The sequence below is a fragment of the Pongo abelii genome, chromosome 22 (genome assembly GCF_028885655.2).
Source record: "Pongo abelii isolate AG06213 chromosome 22, NHGRI_mPonAbe1-v2.0_pri, whole genome shotgun sequence".
Taxonomy (NCBI): domain Eukaryota; kingdom Metazoa; phylum Chordata; class Mammalia; order Primates; family Hominidae; genus Pongo; species Pongo abelii.
Window position 1 is genome coordinate 52,970,053 of NC_072007.2, and position 20,167 is coordinate 52,990,219.

Here is a 20,167-nt window from a genome sequence, read left to right on the forward strand (position 1 = left end):
CTCCCCAGTACGTGTCTGGAGGTGCTAAAGCCAGACCAGAGACCGGATGTCTTTATGGGAGCGAAGTCGTATTTAACTCTGTTGCATATTTACACACACCTGCTGACTCCACATTTGGAGGAGACGCCCGACTGCTCTCTCTTTCAGGGCGTGATAGAGTTCTCGCTGTGTCTGCTGTTCGCCAAGCTGGTCAGCTATACTTTCCTCTTCTGGCTGCCCCTGTACATCACGAATGTGGGTGAGTATCCACTGCTAGAACACATTAAATTCCGCACAGTGACTGGGGTCTGAACTCTCTTCCATCTGCTGGTTTTTTAGAGTCTTGGTAACACAAGGTCACGAAGGGTGATTTGAGAGGCACACTTTTGAATAAAGTACTATGATGAAACATAGGCTAAAAAGAATTCAGATATGCAAATTGTATTGTCATAATGGTAAACTTTATGGGGCTTAACGGTTGACACGTTCTATCCCAGCTAGGGCTACCAGTTCATGAGGTACTTCCTGTTCTGGGGCAGCCTGCGTTTAAATGTGGGCTACACTGAACTTTGGATCATAGCAGCCGGTGAGCAGAAGCAAAGCCTCTGGGGACCTGAGAGAAGAAATCTGTGATACTCTGACCTGGAAATGGCTTCTGGGAGATAGCTTCTCATTTTTGGCAGGGCCGACGGTTTGCTTTATGTTTCAGAAGCCCCGCAGTGGCTGCAGCTATAGATTATCAGAAAATGTGCCAGTGAAAGAGTACATGCCCCCCCCATGTCATGTGTGACCACAGGACAGACAAGAGGGGATGAGCAGTGCTTAAGGGAAGGGGCCGTTGAGTGGGGAAACCGGAACCCTGGCTGAGAGGAAGCGGGGATGGTCCAGGAGCACATGGAGGGCTCTTCACCCAGGGAGCCAGAGAGAGCGAGAGGAAGGAGAAGACACACACTAGGCTGTCAGGGAGGGGCAGGATCCAGCGATGTCTCAAAGAGGAGGCCTTTGAGAATGGGGGAGGCTGAGGAGCGCAGACCACCTATTCTGGGGATGCAGATCCCACCAGAGGAGAATGCTGGCAGCACGAGGCTGGAGGCTGAATACCCCAGGAGGGAAGTTGAGGAGGCGGTCTGGGGACTGTCCCACAGCCTAGCAGGGACAGGGCCTGCCCAAGGGCCAGTGATTGGGGAGGCAGCAAGGAGCACCCTTGGATCCTGAGGTTCCTTCCCTGCCTTGTGACCCCCGCCTCACTTCGGCCAGTGAGCTGCACACAGCTGGGCCTTCTTTCTCCGTTCTTCCCCTGTGATTGCAAAAGGGGTGACGTTCTCAGGACTTGAGTCTTGAACTGCTGACATTTCCAGTCTATTTGAAAAAAGCAAAGTTTCCTGTCCATGCCATTGATGATTCGGAACGGCTGGGTTTGACCCGCAGCCCCAGATGCCGCGCAGTCTCCTCTCCCACGCCCGGCCGGCTCAGTCCACCTTAAAGCCCAGAACTTGTGCAAAACCTCGTGGAGGGCACCCTGAGCTGGTGCCGGGAGGCCTCTGTGTCCTCATCTGCAGCTCTAAAGCCATGTGGTCAGACAGCAAGTGTGACAGGACGCTCGAGCATCCAGGCGCCTTCCACACCCCCACTTCTGTCCTGTGTTAATCTAACTTCATGGCGGAGGGGCCCTTGGGGGGGCCTCTGAACCAAAGGTGGGATAATTAGACTGAGCAGAGGAAAGCCACGGTTTTTGGTTAAGAGTGTTTTCATCCTTTCTGTGTTACTTGTTTTTTAAATCTGAGTTGACTACTAATTGCTCCTTGGTATAAATCAAGCTTATGGAACCAGAGTCTCGTGCATGGGTCCTGTTCTGCCAGGGTGTGTCGCTGTGATGCATGAAAGAGATCCTCATTGTTTCACATCCGTTGTCATTTTAATAGATCACCTTGACGCCAAAAAAGCGGGGGAGCTCTCCACCCTGTTTGACGTGGGCGGAATCTTTGGTGAGTTCATTAAGACTTGTTCTGCTGCAACAATAATTTTGCAAGGGGCATGATCTCTGAGTTGATTCACTGCTCAGAGGGAACAGGATTCCCCAAGGTCTCATATCCCCTGAGTGGACCCAGCGCAAAAGGGTCAGGCCGTCACCTAGGGGTGGTCTTATGGTCTCCTGTCCCTCCCCAGGGCCCTGACTCTGCACTTGAACAGCTTCCCTCAGAAATAGCATGCCAGCTGGGCTCAGGGGCTCAAACCTGTTATCCCAGCACTGTGGGATGCCGAGTTGGAAGGATCGCTTGAGGTCTTCTTGTTATGAAGAGCAACCTGGGCAACATAACAAGCCACCTCTCTACGAAAAAAAAAAAAAAAAACATAGCTGGGCGTGGTGGCTGGAGCCTGTGGTTCCAGCCTTGGGAGGCTGGGATAGGAGGATGGCTTGAGCCTGGGAGGTTGAGGCTGCAGTGAGCCATGATCATGCCATTGCGCTCCAGCCTGAGTGACAGAGGAAGACCCCATCTCAAAACTAAAACAAAAAAAAGCAGCAGCATGCCTCCTGGGCAGGTGACAGACTGGCCACCTTAGTACCTTGATAGGTAAAGGGGCTTTGAGGACCTTGATAGGTAAAGGGGCTTTCAGGCTGGCCTAAAACCTGAACCCGCAGATGTCTCCAAGACTCTCACATCTGACCACAACCAATGGAGGTCTGTGGGGAGGTCAGGGCTGTGAGAAGGCTGCCTACCTGTGATGCATGGAGAGAGGGGCTTGGGAAAGGAGGAGGCCGTTCTCCCGGCTCCTGCAGTTCTGCTTCCTCCCCATGGGCTCATGCCCCGGGACGTCAGCACCTGAAGCCCGCCTCTCCATTGCAGGTGGGATCCTGGCAGGTGTGATCTCAGACCGACTGGAGAAAAGGGCCTCCACCTGCGGCCTGATGCTGCTGCTCGCGGCCCCCACGGTCAGCCATGCTGCCTTCCCTGGGCCCCAAAGCCTGCAGACAGTCCCCCACTGTCCTCCCCACCAGCCAGCATCCTTCCATCTGGCCCGTGCTTCCCTTTCCTGACAAGCCCACTTCATTCCCTCTCATGCCTCCTGTCCCCCGACCCCTCCCTTGGCACCTGCAGGCCTCCACCAGGCTCCCTCCCCCACATGCACAGCTGCTGCTGGTTTAGCATGGGCTGCGCACAAGCTGCTCCTCTCTTTGGGGTGCCCCCTTGCCCCAGACAAGCTCCTGCCCATCCTTTGGGATCTGCAACACCTCCCCCACCTCTTAGGCATCGTTGACCCCTGCTGTCATGATGCATGGTGCATGGTAGTTTTCAAGCATTTTGTAGCTCCTGATCTTGGGCTGTGACACCCCCCTCTATGCCCCAGTTCCCTCATCTGGAAAATGGGATGTCAGTATCACCACCTTGCAGTGGGTTAGAAACAATGCACATCGCTACTGTTTTTATCATCGTAACATTAGAGGTAACAGGCTTGTCAGTGGACGCTGTAGCTCTGTGCACGTCTACCTCTCCGCTAGCCCCAGAACAAGGCCTGGCTTTCAGCCATCTTGGGGTCCTGGACATGGCCCAACACAGAACCTGAAAGAATGCTGAGTGAAGAAATGCCTGGGTGGGCCCCTTGCTGCCACTGGGGGTGGGCAGCCTGAGGACTTGGCAGTCAGACTCGCAAATCAGGAGCTCAAGAAGGCAGCCCCTTGGCTGGGCAGGAGCTCAGGAAGGCTGCCCTTGGGTGGGGGTGTAGAGTGGGAGCACCCTGCAGACTTCCCCAGGTCGCCTGGGGTGCTTGGTCCAAAGCCCTCGTGGTGGGGACAAGGCTCAGTGCCTGAGATGGGAGGGGGCGTGGCCGTCACTCTTTTTTAGGGGTTTCCACTCTTGGGATGGCTGCCTGAGAATCACCCGCCGGGCTTTTGAGAAGTAGATTTCCAGCAATCTCGCACTGCTTGCAGCCAGCCATGGCTTTGACCTTGTGTCTTGATGTCCACAGCTCTACATCTTCTCCACCATCAGCAAGATGGGGCTTGAGGCCACCATCGGTGAGTCTGGAGGCCTTCCTGCTTTTCTTTCACACACGTTTTTAAAGTTCACACAACTGGCAAGATGAAATATTAAAATCAACAGGTGCATTGAGCTGGTTTAACTGGAGCACATGGTGTGGCTAAAATTGTCCCGTGTCCTCCTTTGGGCAAGGCCATCTGGAGAGGCCGGGGTCTCCTCTCCCCAGTGCGAGGCTTGTCAGTCTGCGGGTTTCAGTGTGAGCTGGGAGAGTGCAAGCCTGGTCTGGGGCAGTGGCCCTGGGCGCTCAGTGGAGAAGCCAGATGTGACCTTGAGGGCAGCCCCTCCTGGGGCCTTGGCAGGGCTGGTGGGGCTGCAGCAGCCTGCGAACTGCCACCTGCACCCTGCACCCCTGGTGATGAGAGCAGCCCAGGCTGGCTCTTGGGCCGCGTCAAGTAGCCAGGAACCTGGCGGTGTGACCTGAACAGGGTCCCACCAGGAGCCAGGGCAAGTGGCCCCCACAGCCACCTCCTCCCAGCTTTGTCAGCTGCCCCTCCAGGAGCGGTTGCATAACCTTGGAGGACTATTTTGAACACCCTGCAGGCAGCGCTATCAAATTATGCCTCCAGCACTTAGAAGTATGCTTTCTGTCCTAATGAGCCAGCAGTGGGGATGTGTGTGGTCCCCTTAAACATTATCCAGAAGGCAGCTTGCCCTCAGGAGAGGAAGCGGAATTTCCTGTGACCCTTCAGGCCAGAAGCTTCCTCACCTGAGTGTGAGCCTAGAGGAGAGTTTAGGAAGTGACCTGGTCCAGAGAGAGGGTGGGGGTCTGCCCTCAGCGAGCACCGCAGCAGCTGTGGGTGAGGAGAGGAAGGCCTTTCTGCTGCAGATGAAGCAGGGGTCAGCCCAGGCCCAGGGTCCGGCCTGTGCTCGCTCCCTCGTGGTGGCAGCTGCTGCTCTTCGAGGGTGGATGAGCCTGAGTCTTAGGGAGGGTACGATTTACTTTAGCTCCTCACTAGACAAGTTTAGAGGAAGCTGTTTCTGCTGCACCCCCTCCCTGTGCTCCCCAGGCGCCCACCTCAGGCTGCTCCTATGCACGCGGGGCTCTCCGGAGGGCGCATTTCCATTCTCTGCTCCTCTGCCTCCCACAGCCATGCTGCTGCTCAGCGGAGCCCTGGTCAGTGGACCCTATGCACTCATCACCACCGCCGTCTCCGCCGACCTGGTGAGTAGAACCAGGAGAGACACTAGCCCTGTGGGCACCCTGCCATGTGCCTGTGCCATTCATGACAAAAGTGGCCTCCATTACCGTTAGTAAAACCACATTTGCAGAAGCACGTTTTTGGCAGCTCACCTACACCTGTTGTCTCCAGCCTTCCTGCACCTGCCCCCCTGCTCACCCTTCTCCTAGAATCATGGGCAGGTTGGTGCAAAACTCACCGTTCAGCACAACAAAAGGCTCTTGGGCGCCATCCTCATGACTCAGGTGCCTTTTCAATCCAAGGGGGCAGGGGAGGGTTCCTGTCCTGGACGCCTCTGCAGAGAGAGAGGGGCCACGAAGAGGCGCTGGGGGATTCGGCCCTCCTCATCCAGGTACCATGCCCTGCCTTGGTCACCTTTGTGTTGGGCGTGTCCTGAAACTGCCTGAGTATGCGTGAGCATGCAGACTTGTGTCTGCATGGGCATGGAAAATTCTGGAAGGATCCACATCAGACCATTAGCAATGGTCAGCCTTCATGGGGTAGAGGCAGAGGAGAGACTTTCACTTATTTTTTAGACTAAATACGTAGGTTCTGGATGATTTTCATATTGTGTGTTCTTTATTTTATATACATATTACATGCATATACAAGCATTTATTTTTTTGAACGCTGGTTCATTTTTATAGTTTTAGGCTTCCAGGTACTGTTTCCCCGGATCTTTTTCGCCTCCTATTGTCCTCAATTTGTGCTATTTTCCCGTTATCTATGCAACATTTTCAAAACCAGAGCTCCTGGCGGCTGCTCACCAAGGACCTGCGCCAGCCTTGGTTTCTCAGCTCTCCCCTCCTCCCTTCTTCCCCTGGCATTTGCTATTGATCAGGTTGAATTTTAGGTCCTGCAGAGACATCTGACAGGGGTCCCAGGAAGGCCCTGGCTGTCGTGGAATCCAGCAGACACGTGGATGTGTCTGGGAAGGAAGGCCGGCGCAGCTCAGGGCAGGGACGCGCATCACGCATCTTCACGCCTCTCACGCTGGCTGCTCTGGGGCCTCAGGGAGGAGCAGGACTGTGCTGAACAAACGTTTTTTTATTTGAAGAGAATCCTAAGAGTTCTTGTAACTAGAACCAAGCATTTCTGATGATTTTTGACTCTTAAAAACCCTTGAAGTTTTAACTCTCCAAGGCAAGCTTGGGTGGAGTTTAAATAATGGGAAACACCCTCACAATGAGTTGTTCTGCAGAGCAGTTTGAGTAGATGGTCATACGGAGGCTTAGGTCTACTTCTCATGCTGCGGCGACAAGCTGCACATCTGTTTTTCCTCTCTTCTAGGGGACTCATAAAAGTCTGAAAGGCAACGCACACGCCCTCTCCACCGTGACGGCCATCATCGACGGGACCGGCTCTGTAGGTGCGCAGAGTTTTAGCTCTGGGAGTGTTGGTGTCTTAGGGGAAATCACATTGTCACATGCTCATGAACAGGTGCCCAGGGTTCCAATTGCATCTATAACATTGGGTGGGCCAGCTTCTTACAATACGAGCAGATGAGCGGGGACATCAGCGCACAGAGATGGTCATGCATGTCTGGGTGGTTTCAGAGAGACAGGCACGTGACTAGCTGTGTGTGTCCAGGTTTTCACCCGAGGCAGTGGTTGGCAAACTACAGCCCGTGGGCTAACTCAGGTCCACTCATTATTTATCGCCTTCATCTCAAGAAAGACAGAATCTTATTTAAATTACAGAAAAACTAATTGGTCCAAAAGCATACAGGGTTCTGAGTGTTACCAGCATCATCGAAGCTCTTGACGAGAATTCAGTGGCATATTCTGGAATTTAAAAAGGTGGCAGAATAAGCAAGCCATCCCCTTAGGGAGCAGGCAGGTGGGAGCTGGCAGAGCGCCAGTCTCCTCGCCCATGTGCAGCCTGACGGCACAGCCGTGGCCTTCCCTGAGCCCTTGTATGGGGAACACGCACAGTGGCTGCACCTGCCAGGCGAAGATCAGGAGGGTCCTTCCTACATGGGGGACGTTATGGGGGGCTGCCTGGTGTGGCTCTCACAGCTAATAAGGAGGACCTGGGGTGCCAACCTGGTGTGTCACTTGCTGCGTGGGGGTCTCCAGTAAAGCCGAGTGTTTGCTAGATGAAGGTGGCTCGATAAACCCAGGTCAGCCAGAACCTGTTGCTCTTGGCTGCCCCTGGCCGTGGTGCCAGCGGGCTGGAAACATCACAGCACGTTTCTGGGTGCCCACTGCTGTCTCAGTGATGCAGAATGCAAAGTCCTCCTGCCACATGGCCTCCCTGCTGCTCCTCCGAAGGCCAGGCTGGCTCCTGTGCGGGCTCTTTGCTCTGGCCACGCCCCGTGCCTGGGAAGGTCCCCACAGGTGACCTCGTGCCGCACTCCCTTGTGCCTTGAGTCTTTGCCCAGATATCATCCTCTCAGCGAGACTTCCTGGGACCACCCTGCTGAGAATGCGTGAACTCTTCTGACCCGGCCTCCAGGCCCCTCTCCCAGGTCTGTTCTTCTCTGGAGCGCTCTCCCCAACCGCAGTGGGATTCGGTACACTCCTCTGCTTTGTCTCCTCTGTCTCCCGCCACTGGAATGGAAGCTCCAGGAAGACGGGATTTGCCTGGTTCTTTGCTGTATCCCAGTGAACTGAATGAGCTGCTCCCAGACAGTTAGAATCTCAGCCGGGGCCCAGGCAGCTGAGTACACAGTGAGGGGCCAGGCCAGACAGGCCCCAGGCGCCCCAGCCCAGCCCTGGGTGGCGGGAACCCCAGCTCCGCGCTGCTGCTGCTGAGTTTCCTTGTTCTGCGTTTCCTTGTTCTGGGAAGCGGCGGGCAGGGCTGCTGCTGCGTTTCCAGGGCCAGGGCTGGCTTTGTGTGACACACAGCCTGGTTCTGAGAAGCGGCAGGCAGGGTGACCGTTACCATGTGACACACGGCCTGGTTCTGAGAAGCGGCAGGCAGGGTGGCCGCTGCCATGTCATGTGACACACGGCCTGGTTCTGAGAAGTGGCAGGCAGGGTGGCTGTTGCCATGTGACACACGGCCTGGTTCTGAGAAGTGGCAGGCAGGGTGGCCGCTGCCATGTCATGTGACACACGGCCTGGTTCTGAGAAGTGGCGGGCAGGGTGGCCGTTGCCATGTGACACACAGCCTGGTTCTGAGAAGCGGCAGGCAGGGTGGCCGCTGCCATGTCATGTGACACACGGCCTGGTTCTGAGAAGCGGCAGGCTGGGTGGCCGCTGCCATGTCATGTGACACACGGCCTGGTTCTGAGAAGTGGCAGGCAGGGTGGCTGTTGCCATGTGACACACGGCCTGGTTCTGAGAAGTGGCAGGCAGGGTGGCCGCTGCCATGTCATGTGACACACGGCCTGGTTCTGAGAAGTGGCAGGCAGGGTGGCCACTGCCATGTCATGTGACACACGGCCTGGTTCTGAGAAGTGGCAGGCAGGGTGGCCGCTGCCATGTCATGTGACACACGGCCTGGTTCTGAGAAGTGGGGAGCAGAGTGGCCATTGTCATGTGACACACGGCCTGGTTCTGAGAAGTGGCGGGCAGGGTGGCTGTTGCTCAGAAAGCCACGCTTTGGCTTTTGCTGTTCACCAAAGTGAGACCAGACCAGCCTCATCTCTGTCCTTCATGTTGGTTCCTTCCTTTCACTGGATCCAGAGGGGCTCTGAGTGTATTGGGTGGCGGCGGTGGTCACCCCTCTGATCTTCTGTCTTGGGCATCTCAGTAGGAAGTCGGGTGACTGCGGGGCTGAGCTCAGTTCTGATTGACGTTGTGACTGCGTGGCCTTCTCTTGGCCTTGTGCCCCAGTGGCCTGTGGTCTGCGATTCGGTCTGACATCACTGTGAAACCTTGTTCTTAAAGCTAACTTGGCGCTCTACTGGCAACCCCGATTGCTGTTTTAAAAGCAGAGGATCAGCGTAAAAAAAGAGAGGGAAATCATGAACTGGGTGAAAAAACACATTTTTCTTCATATTCGCAAAATGAGAGGGAAACAGAAGTCTGTGGCTAAGGGTGGAGACCCCGCATCTGTGAACAGAGGCGCCTGCCCACGACTGTCCCTGAGCGGGTGGAGGGAGGCGCAGTTCCGAATGCCTTCGGCCCCTCACAAGGAAGGTGGCACGCACACCGGACCCCCTCTGGCCTTCTTTTAACCTGCACCAAGTCCTGACTGTCCGGAGCTGCCGCGTCCACCTCGATGGCCACTGCGTTACAGCAGAGGCAGGACCAGGACCCAACTCCTCCAGGCTCCACTGCCCATCGGTGCCTGCTGCCTGCTCAGTAAATGGTCACCATGGAAACGGCGCTCAGGCCCGCCCACCCCCACCACCACGCCTCGGTCATTATTCCTTCCATGGGTGCTGCCCAGCGAGACAAAGCACAGGCCCCAGTGGGAAGGCCACCGTGTCAGCCACGGCCCTTCCCGAGGGACTTGCCCGCATGCGTATTTAGTGTCACTGTCCACTCCTTGGCAGTGACTCGGGTGGAGGCGAAGCATGACTAATCGTAAATCACCCCTGCCTTCTCCCAAGTGCCACACGGTTGGTTGACAGGGTGTGCGCCTGGGGCGTTCGCAGTGCTTAGAATCGCAGAGGTTGCCGTTTCTGTACGTTTCATGCAGAGCAATTAAATAGAGCGCTGCATTTTTTTTCAAGTTAATTTTTATTTATTAAAGTAAAACATAATGTACCTTAGAAGCCAGACAGTGCTACAAGCTTATTATGTTGTACCGCGGCGTTCCGTCCCCCTCCCCAGCCCTCTCTTTCTAGAGGCAGCCAATTTCAGCTGCCTGTCTCTGCTTACCTACGTATTTTCATGTTTCTTGGTTCATCATCTTAACATCATCAGCTGTGCTCCTCTTATGGAAGAGGGGACCTGGCTCCCTTCCACCCCGACACTGCCCACCCCTCCTCCTCCTCAGTTATACTGGCCATGCTTCTGCCCTTCACTTTCCAGCCAAGAAAGAAACTTTAATTATGCACCCTCGATAGATACATCTTGTTTTTTCCCGGGTAAGTAAACATCTCATCTTTTCCTCTTTTTTACATTTCTGACAAAGTTCTTCCTTCCCTGCACCATGGTGGCCATCCTGCCCTGTCCCACCCCTTTCACGCCATCAGCCTCACTCCGCCCACTGCGCGGCTTGGCCCCAGAGCACCTGTCACCACGGTGCTGGGAGTCCCCCTGCTCTCTTGCCTGCGACACAGCCCTAGCAGTCTAGACCCCTGTTTACCAGTCCTGTGGTGGGAACTGTCTCCTAGCAGCTTCCTGAGTTAGCGGAGGTGGGTTCTGCAAGCTTACAAGTGCATGATGGCTGGATTCTGCTCTCGCCTGAGGCAGTGTGGACGTGGAAACACCTCTTCAGAACCCCCGTCTTCAAGCCCCCATTGCTGTCACTGACACGTTCACAGTCATTCTGACCCCAGCCCTTGCTTTCTGACCTTCTCTTTTTTCTCTTAGAAATCTCCAGAGTCCCTTCCTTACCCCTGGAGCCTTTCTTCATCCACCATCCTGGGCACCTGGTGGCGCCTTCAGTCTGGAAACACCTGCCCTTCACTTTAGGGGAATTGGGCCCCTATTCGCTTGATAAGTTTTCCTACCATTTTCTGATTTGTTTTTTCTTTCTGAAAAATGTGTTAGTCAGATGTAGGCTTTTCTGGATTAATCCTTCAACTTTCCTTTCTTTCTTTCCCTTCCTGCCTGTCTCCCTGTTCTTTCTTACACTTTCTCAGGGAGACTCTTGACTGTATTTTCCACCTTTGTATCGACCATTTTACTTTTCCTGCCATATTTTCAATGTTTACTGATGTTTCTCTGCCCTTTCAGTGCATCCTGTTTTATTTCATGTTAGACTGAATCATGTGAAATTGATAACAGGTTTTCAGCCACAAAAAAAAAAAAAAAAAAAATGGGAGTGTCCTGAGGTTCAACTTAGTCTTCTGTTGGCTCTCTGGGGGAGGTTCAACTTAGTCTTTTGTTGGCTTTCTGGGGGTGCTGTGAGCTCCTGAGAATGTTCTTCTCCTCCAGGCTCCCTCCTGCCAGCTTGCTTGCTTTCGCGTTGGGGCATTCCCCAGACACAGGGCAGACCTTGGTTGCCCCTTCATCACTTCCCATGGAAGAAGGGGCCCTGCATAGTGGTTTGAAGTCTTTCTGTGGGGACAGTGTGCTGGCTGCTGGTCTCCAGGCAGTGGGACTCTGCGGAACCTGGAGGAGGAGACTCCTTCAGTGCCCAGGGGAGCCTGGGTCCAGCTGCCGACATCCTTGCCATGGCATGGAACCATGGGTGGCTGCTTGGTGGAAGCTGGTGTCTTTCCCCAGATCCCCTGTTGCTTGTTAGGTGAGCATCCCTGTCCTGCACTGGGCTTAGTGTCCCCACGAGTTAAGCTGCACTCTCCTGCACGGGGGCGTCAGGAGGAGTGTTTTTATCAGTGAGGATGAGAAAAGAGACCTGGGATCCGAGGTGCGGCAGAGGGAATGTAGCTAACAGTTTGTCGTAAAAGACTCAACCTATGCACCCTTTTTCTCTTGCTGACCCCCTTCCCTTCCCCCTGCCTTCCTCCTTCCTTGCCTTCCCCTCCCCTGTCTCTTGTGCTCCGCTGGGCCTCGCTCTGCTCCAGGTGTCCCTGTGCTGTCTCCCTCTGAGGATGCTCAGTGGAGCAGGGAACACTGGAGGCTGTGTTAGCTGTCAGCCCTTCTGTGTCCATCTTCCAAAACTATGTGCCCTTCGGTGGGAGGATTTATCATCTTTAAAAGTCAGTGATGGTGCTGTTCATGTTGCTTGGGGGATGTGGAGATAACACATGAGTAGCCGACCATGTTTACCTGGAAGTTCTGAGAATTAAAAAAAAAAAACATACAATTGCTCCTGGGATTATAAAATAGTAAGTGCACTTTGTGAACACTTGAAAAAAATGAGTGCCTAGGGCATGGAAGACCCTGGTTATCTTACCTCTCAGAGTTGAATGTCAGTTCATAGCTTGGTGGAAATTCTTCATGCTTTTTCCCGTGCATCTACCAAAACAGGCCATCCTACACGTGTATCAGAATTCATTTCAGTCCCTCTTGGTAAAATGCACCAGAGGCTACAAAACACATTCTTAAACAGCAGTCCTTGGGCATTTAGGGGGATACTTTATTTTGTTTTCATCATTTAAAAAAACATTTTGACATAATTTCAGACTTCGAGAAAGTTGCAGAAATAGTACAAAGAATTCAGACATTTTAGTACATGTGGTTCATCATGCACCCCTCATGTGTTTTTACACACACACATATATGCACACACACATATATGCACACACACATATATGCACACACACATATATGCACACACACAAATATATGCACACACACAAATATATGCACACACACAAATATATGAACACACATATATGCACACACACGCATAATTTTTCTGAACCACTTAAGAGATGCACACATGCTGCCCCTTTACTCGTAACTATTCAGCACGTACTTCCTAAAAACAAGGAATTCCATGACAGACCACAGTGCAATGATCAGAATCAGAAAGTGAGCATTGAAAGAATATTAGTATCTACAGATCTTATTCAAATTTTACCCAGTTAGATTTTCATAGCATAAGAATATCTAAGATTGTGCATTGAATTCAGATTTCCTTACATGTACTCAAGAAAATAATGGGAGTGTTGGATGAAAAGAACGAACATTGCAATGTCAACACACATTTAGGATGGTTCTGGGAAAAGGCTGTGCCAGCTTTGCCTTCCCAGTACTGAGGCGTACAGGTGCTTATCTGAAGTGCTTGGTACCAGAAATGGTTATGTCTTTTTATTTTTTCAGATTGTGGAATATTTGCATTATACTGGTTGAGCATCTCAAATCCCAATTCTGAAATGCCCCAGTGAGCATTTCCTTTGAGTGTCGGCACTCAAAAAGTTATGAATTCTGGAGCATTTTGGATTTCAGGTTTTCAGATTTGGAAGGCTCAGCCTATACTAGGCCTTTTACCCGCTCCCAATCTGATAGGCCAGGATGAGGTAGTGTAGTTCCATATGTGTTCCTTTCATTGTGAGTGAGGTGTTGAGCCCCATTCTGTGTGGCTGCTAGTTATGTGCTGGGATTTTCTCTAAACAGCACCATGTGTGTCCATTTGCCTGATTTCAGGAGCAGCCCTGGGCCCCCTGCTGGCTGGGCTCCTCTCCCCGTCCGGCTGGAGCAATGTGTTTTACATGCTGATGTTTGCAGATGCCTGTGCCTTACTGGTAAGTCGGCCTATTTTTAGTCCAATCCACCTTGAATGCAGATCTCTGTGGTTGTGGCCAAACGCTGGTGGAACTTTCTCCCATGCATTCCTGAGTTATCAGGGAGGTTTGGGTCTTCCCATCTTTTCTAAATATGCATGGTCTAAAGCTCCTTCTCTCTCTGATTAGAAAAAGTCAGAAACAGAAGCAGGACAGTCTTGCTCTACAGCCTTGGGCGGGATAGCACAAAGGCCAGGAGCATGGAGCTCCGTGGCTCTGGATCCTGCCTGTCACCTGTCACGTGTGTGATTTGGGCAGGTTTCGTAACCTCTGCTCCACAGCTTCCACAGCTTTAAAATGGGCATGATAATGGCACCCAGTGACAAGATTGTTGTGGGAATTAAAGCAGATGATACACAGAGCCCGGCCTCCCAGTGGTCATCAGCGTCCTGGTGTCCCTTCTGCAGCCATGCTGTCAGATGGCGGGAGCGGCCCCAACTTCTTTCACCTGAAGGGATGGGAGAGAATAAAGAAGCAAAGAGGTTGCCAGTGCAGATGCTGAGTCGCCTTCTGGCTTCTGCCCCCTTTTCTCTGGGCTCCTGCTTCTGTGCTCTCCTGTGTTGAGAAAGTTTGAGGTTTTCGCCTGGGTAGGGAAGACCAGTGATGATGTCACAGTCACACAGATGTGCACTTGTGAGGAGCGCATACACATCTTTACAAGTCACCTGGCCACAAAGTCCCCAGACCCACAGCCATGCCTCTCCTCTCACTTCACCAGACAAAACCTTAGGCTGATCCCAATAAAAACGAGTTGAGAATTTTAGAAATATCAACTCACTCAATTAAATGAAAGTCTTATATTTTAATTCCAGGAAATTCTAAAACTCAGCTTCCCCACCACATACAAAATCAAATACCAACTCTCAACCTATGAATTTACTAGGTTTAAATGGCTGTTCTTTGGATCATCTGTGGGTTTTTTTAATGCCTGAATGTTCTAATGAAGCCTCCAGATGGATTTCCACTAAGTAGCAGTCAAATTCCTGTCATTACAACTGTTCAGAGAATCTGAAATATCTTCTTCAGAAATATCTGGTAATATATATTGAAAATTGTTTTGATGCTTAGCCAAACTCATAAGAAAGTAAAGGAATTCCCCAGGAGCCAGAATTGTAAAGGCAATATAAATACACAAGCTCAGGAATCAACGGGTTGGGGTGGTTGTGCCCACACTGGGTAATAGACAAGGCATTAGGCTGGCAGAAGATGAGGATTTGGAACTGGAGACTTCATCATAGAGCCAGGACCCTCGAAGAGCCATGCTTGCAGTGAAAGAGTGTACTAGATGATATCTGCACACTGGCACAGGAAGACAATGGGAATTTGCCCATCTTAGCCAGATTAGGGGGGAAAAATCTCCCTTGAAAATTTTTAGCCATAGACCTCCCCACAGTCAGCTTTAATCTTTGAGCTTATATAAATATATTTTAAATGAGCAAAGTTGGTCCTTAGGCAGTGATAATGCAGATGCAAATAGGGACAAATCTCAACTCTGCAGCATAGGATTTCTGTAGCTAACACCCTACTAAAGATGAGCTCACAATCCAAAATAATGAAACATAAGGAAGCAATCCACTTTGAATGACAGTAACAGACATAAAAAATGGTGGAATTGGACTCCCCCAAAACTGCAGATAAAAGAGTTATATAAACTAAAAATAAATATATGCAATGTTACTAATGACATAAAAAAAAGGAACTGACCTCATGAAAAAAGAACAAGACACTATCGAAAAGACAGAGCAGGCTTCAAAAACAACCAAACAGGAGTTATAGAAATGAAAAATGTGATCTTTAGCCTGGAAAAAGACTCAATGGATGGGTTAGAAAAGCAAATTAGATACAGCTGAAGAGAAGATTACTGAAGTGAAATATAGATATGAAGAAATTATCCAGAATTCAGCACAAAAAGAGAGATGGAAAATATTAAAGAGAAATTAAATATAAAATGGAGGACCAAATGAGATGGCCTAATATTATCTGAAAGTAATTCCAGAGGAAGCTAATAGACTGGATTTGAAGCAATATTTTAAGAGAAAATAGCTGAGAATTTTCCAGATACATGAAAGACAAACATTCTTAGAGTCAGGAATCAAACAACTTAGAATTCTGTACCTAGATAAACTTGCATGCAAGAGTAAGGGTGAAGTGAAAACATTTTTAACCAAAGATGCTCCCAGCAAAAATTGCTAAACAATGTATTTAAAGAAGGAAGATAGATCCAGAAGGAAAGTCTGAGATGCAAGGAGAAATGCAAGCAAAAAAAAGGGATATTCCTAAGGATGAATCTAAATGAGTATTGACCATATAAAATAGGGGCCAGCTAACTGTGGCCTATTTTTGTATGATCCTCCAGCTGGGAATGGTTTATATTTTTAAATATGTCTTTAAAAAATCAACAAAAGAATGTGCAACAGAGACCATATGGCTGCAAAGCCTGAAATATTTACTATCTAGACCTTTACAGAAAAAGCTTTCTGACTCTTAGTTTAAAACAACAGCAATAATGACTAATTTGGGCAATATAAAAAAGAACTGAAATACTGAAAATGTAAGGTACAAGTGGGACAATGAGAGTTCCAGCACACTGCAGTTCTTATATTGTCAAGCCAATAGCAATAGAATGTGTAACCTTCAAGGCAATACAGGGAAATGAAGACTTAATCTAAGAGAACCTAGGGTCAGGGGAAGCATAGAAAAAAAAGGGTAAATACGGAAATACCGAGCAACATGGATGAAAATGATCCCAGCATACCAGCAACACAGTAACAATAAATGGACTAAACTCATCAGTTAGGAGCAGAGATTGTCAGGTTGCTTTTAAAAATACAGGCACTGGTTATTTAGAAGAAACACACCTACTACACTGGAATTCTGAAAAGACGAAAGTAAAAGAATGAGAAAGTACACGACAGCTAAATAATAACCAGAGGAAGCTGGATTTGCTGCGTTGGAAGAAAGAGACCTAAAGCTGAAGCACTTGGGAGATGGGGGCTTGTTGCAGTGGAGAAGGAACTGTACCAGGATGTGCAGCAGGCCCATGAGCTTGAGTTGGGCTTTTCAAACCTAAGAACTAGACATACCTTTTTCTCTTCACTGATCAACATGCTTTTTGGTATCTTTTCACCAAAATAGACAAGTGTTTCCTCCCAAGCCTGGGGCTGAGAACCTCCATGATCTGAGCAGGTGTCCTGGGGGGCCGGAGGGCACCATGCTTCCTGCCTCACAACGCACACTGATGGCCAGCTCCGGGGCCCACAGGACTGCCTGGGCACACGACCGAGGGCCTCAGGTCTCCAGTGCGTGTCGCCTGGGCTCCTGGAGTTGGCAGGGCCCCTCCTTGTTGGTCATTCTTGCTTGCGTGAGCCAAACACGTGGGCATGTTTTGAAATTGGATCTCTGTTCTTCAGAACTGTCACCATTTACAGTTCATCCCATACCCACAGATAACACTTGCTACTACATTCTTCATCTTTTTCTCTCTCTTAATGATTGGCTTTTCATAATCATAGGCCTCTTCGGGCTAGCACTTTTCATACATCACACTTGGCAGGATGTAGATGTGGGTAAGGTACCGGCTCAAACACAACAAGCCTGTGCCGGTAGTTGCAGCTAGAGGTTCAGATTCACACAGATGGATTTATTTAACAAAAATCTTGCTATTGCCACCAGCACTATTGTTAGTACCTGCCATGTTCCCACGACCTTTACCACCTAATTGTCGCAAACACCTTTCATGCACCAAGCAGAGCAGCTGGATGCGTCTCATCTGTAGGAGGGGCCCCTGTTCTCTCCAGCTTGAACTCACCTCATACAAGGGACTCCTAAGCTCCTACTTGAACCATAAGCACCTAAGAAAATAGAAGAGTTTCTGCCTTCTAGAGCTCTGGCCTGAGGCTTGGGGGTGGGGCCATGTGTTTGGTTTCTAAGTAGCCCCTCGAGACCCTCCAGCACCCCTTCCCTGCCTCCCCTGGACCAGTGATCCACCCTGGGTCTGAGGGCATCTGCTGCCCTATAAGAACGAGGGGCCACGTCCAGGGAGAGCCCTCCTGTGGGCTGATGTCACACTTGGGGAGAGACTGGATCCACACTGGAAAATGCACTAGTTAAATTGGAGGTAGCACCATCATTTGTCTGGATTTGCAGGCTGGCGTTGAGCCCTCCAACATGTGAAGGGCACGGAGTTAAAGCTCTGGGTCCGGCGAGGAGCCAAGGCTGAGGCAGTGATGTTGGTGGAAAGCCCTGGGCCCCGGCCAGGCCTGGCCTCCAAGGGGCTCCCAGTGGGGTGCAGCTGTCCTGCGACAGCCTCTTCAGACCCCAGGGCTGGCGTCAGAGGAGATGCTCACCTGGCTTTAGAGTCTCCTGAGAAGCTCGCAGGGCCACCCCCTGGGCCACCAGCATTATGGTCCTCTTGTCTTTATTTTCTTTTTCCCACTGTGGACATTTTATGACTGGATTAATTTTCTTCTAAACATGACTTGACCCCAGAAGTGTTTCAGGCTGCATCTTTCCCAAAAGCCTTGTTTTCAGAGCAACTCCTGGTTCTTCGTGGGCCCTCATCAGACAGCCCTGCCCACAGGAGCCAAGGCCTCGGGCTGAGCATGCAGGCCCCACTGCTCTTGCAGGGAGGCAACCCCAGGGAAGGTGCTGTGGGGAGAGAGCCACCCGCCCGGGCCTTGCGGGCCAGGTCCTCACGGTGCCCACGGCGCGGGCCGCCCTGTGCCTGCTCCAGTAACAGGTGGGCTCACCTTTGTTTTGGTGCAGTTCCTGATCCGCCTCATACACAAGGAGCTGAGCTGCCCAGGGTCAGCTACGGGGGACCAAGTTCCGTAAGTCCCGCTCGGGCCCTGTCTCTGTGCATGAAAGCCGGCTCCAAGGCGCCTTCTGTCCTATCTGCCTTCTGCACCTGGCTTTCCCTAAAAGAAAGAAAACGCGTGGCTTATCTTTTCACTGCACGCCACCTTCACTCTTGCTTTTTCTTTTCTAATAAATACCTCTGGATAGGTTAGTGGTAATCTCTCCTCAAACCCTGAGTGGAAATGTGAGGGAATTGCCGTCTTTGCATTCTGTTGGAGCTGCAGCCCACCGAGCTCTCCTTGCCTTCCTGCTCGCCCCCTTCTCCCTCCCTCCTCTTTTCCCTCCCACCTTGGTCCTCCCTCACTCCCTTCTCAGTCCTTCCTGGCCCCCAGGAGGCTATGGGAAAGGTGCAAGGGTTTATCCAGCATCCAGCACCCCTGCAGGAGAGGAATCCCCGCTGGACCGGGAGGGCAGCTGGCTCCCCATGGGATTTGCGCATGGTGTGTGAGGTTCAGCATCTCTTGCTGAGCCACTGCTGGCTATTAGAGCAGCTCTTCTTTCATCCTTTCTTTCAGATTTAAGGAACAGTGACACCCCACCCCCAGTCCCGTGGAGGGGGTCTGGGCCCACCCTTCACAACTGCCTTTCAAGGACAGTTCAGACAAAGGGCCCTGCATGGAAAGAGTGACCTCCCTTTGCCTTTTGCACACGCACCTGGAAAAGACACAGAAGCCAACCTGAGAACTCCTGGTGCTATTTTAAAGGAGACGTAGAGCTGAACAGCAGTGAGAAAAGTCTGCAGGAACGGCTGCCTGAGCCGAGCCAGAGAACCGAAGACCCGGCTGGCCCTGGCCTCGCAGGCGTGTGCCCAGGCAGCCACCCAAATGCACGCGTGACAGCAAGGCTGGGAGGGTGGGGGGTACACAAGTAGCCCCGACCCTCTCAGGCATTTCAGCCACAGAACATGAAAGTGAGCGAGTGCCGCGCCGGCTGTGGCTTCAGAGAACCTGTATGTGCCATGTGGAAAAACAGGACACCAGAGCCCACCAGACAGTGCCGGCCAACAGAGAAGCAGAGAGCCAGCGCCACACGACATCAAGAAGGCCAACAACCAGGTCGGAAACCAAGACGGAGCTCAGACCCACCACATCGCCCCAGAGGCTTTTCCAGCACCCACGATGTTCCGGACTGAACTGAAAACTAATTGTTGAGAAGCCAAGGGTGAGGAGGCAGGAAGCACCTCCGGTTGGAGGCACCCAGGCGTGCCAGCCACAGAGCGCCCCAAAGTCACCGTCATCCCAGCCCCTGGCCTTCCTGCTGCCCTCCGGGGCCACGGCGCTGCTGTTCAGCTCAGGCACGGGGGCACGGCAGAGGCTTGGGAAGCGGTCTCCCCACCGGCACTGGGATTGGCGGGTCCAAGCCCAGCAACTGGCTTTGCTGCACAACACACACCACACCTGGGACTGTTTTCAATACATAGCAACAGAGTGGGTTATTTATTTAAGAGGTGTATTGTGTCATATGAAGTTTAAGAAACATAAATGGCATTTTGTTATTTATTAAGACAAACTCCAATTGTTCTCTGGCCGTTTTTTTCAGTTGTGTCTAGCAAAATACTTATCTGCCCTTTGAAATAAAATGTTTTTGTTAAAAAAAAACCTCAGAACACTCAGAGAATGTTGATGATTTCTGCTCACATTTTCATTACGCTAAAAAAGGGAACTTCCAAATCGTGTTGTGTGTTTTGGGTTTTCTCAGGTTTGGACAGATTGAGGTTTCTCGGGTTTGGACACATACTGGGAAAAGACCATTTCCAGCAGAAAAGGGGCCTACCTCTCGGTCCCTTGTTTGAACAGAAGGCCAAGCTGAAGTAAACAGCCATCTGGATATTTTATAAATCACGCAGTTTAAAGAATATCCTA

At 51.3% G+C, this 20,167-nt stretch overlaps 1 protein-coding gene across 6 annotated transcripts in view; it reads left to right on the forward strand.

The window, feature by feature from the left end:
- SLC37A1 (solute carrier family 37 member 1) overlaps nucleotides 1-19,903 on the forward strand; it is an 84,737-nt gene extending 64,834 nt beyond the window's left edge. For 4 of the 6 annotated variants that reach the window (XM_063720909.1, XM_002830731.6, XM_054542578.2 and 1 more), the window contains 9 exons: nucleotides 148-238; nucleotides 1,902-1,964; nucleotides 2,826-2,911; nucleotides 3,946-3,994; nucleotides 5,105-5,178; nucleotides 6,485-6,563; nucleotides 13,312-13,409; nucleotides 18,213-18,277; nucleotides 18,821-19,903. In XM_063720909.1, the coding sequence (XP_063576979.1) occupies nucleotides 148-238; nucleotides 1,902-1,964; nucleotides 2,826-2,911; nucleotides 3,946-3,994; nucleotides 5,105-5,178; nucleotides 6,485-6,563; nucleotides 13,312-13,409; nucleotides 18,213-18,277; nucleotides 18,821-18,836 (621 nt within the window). In that variant the 3' untranslated portion in view covers nucleotides 18,837-19,903. The remainder of the gene's footprint in view (nucleotides 1-147; nucleotides 239-1,901; nucleotides 1,965-2,825; nucleotides 2,912-3,945; nucleotides 3,995-5,104; nucleotides 5,179-6,484; nucleotides 6,564-13,311; nucleotides 13,410-18,212; nucleotides 18,278-18,820) is intronic. The other 2 variants (XM_063720910.1, XM_054542577.2) reach the window with 1 other exon arrangement.
- Nucleotides 19,904-20,167: the final 264 nt, after the last annotated feature.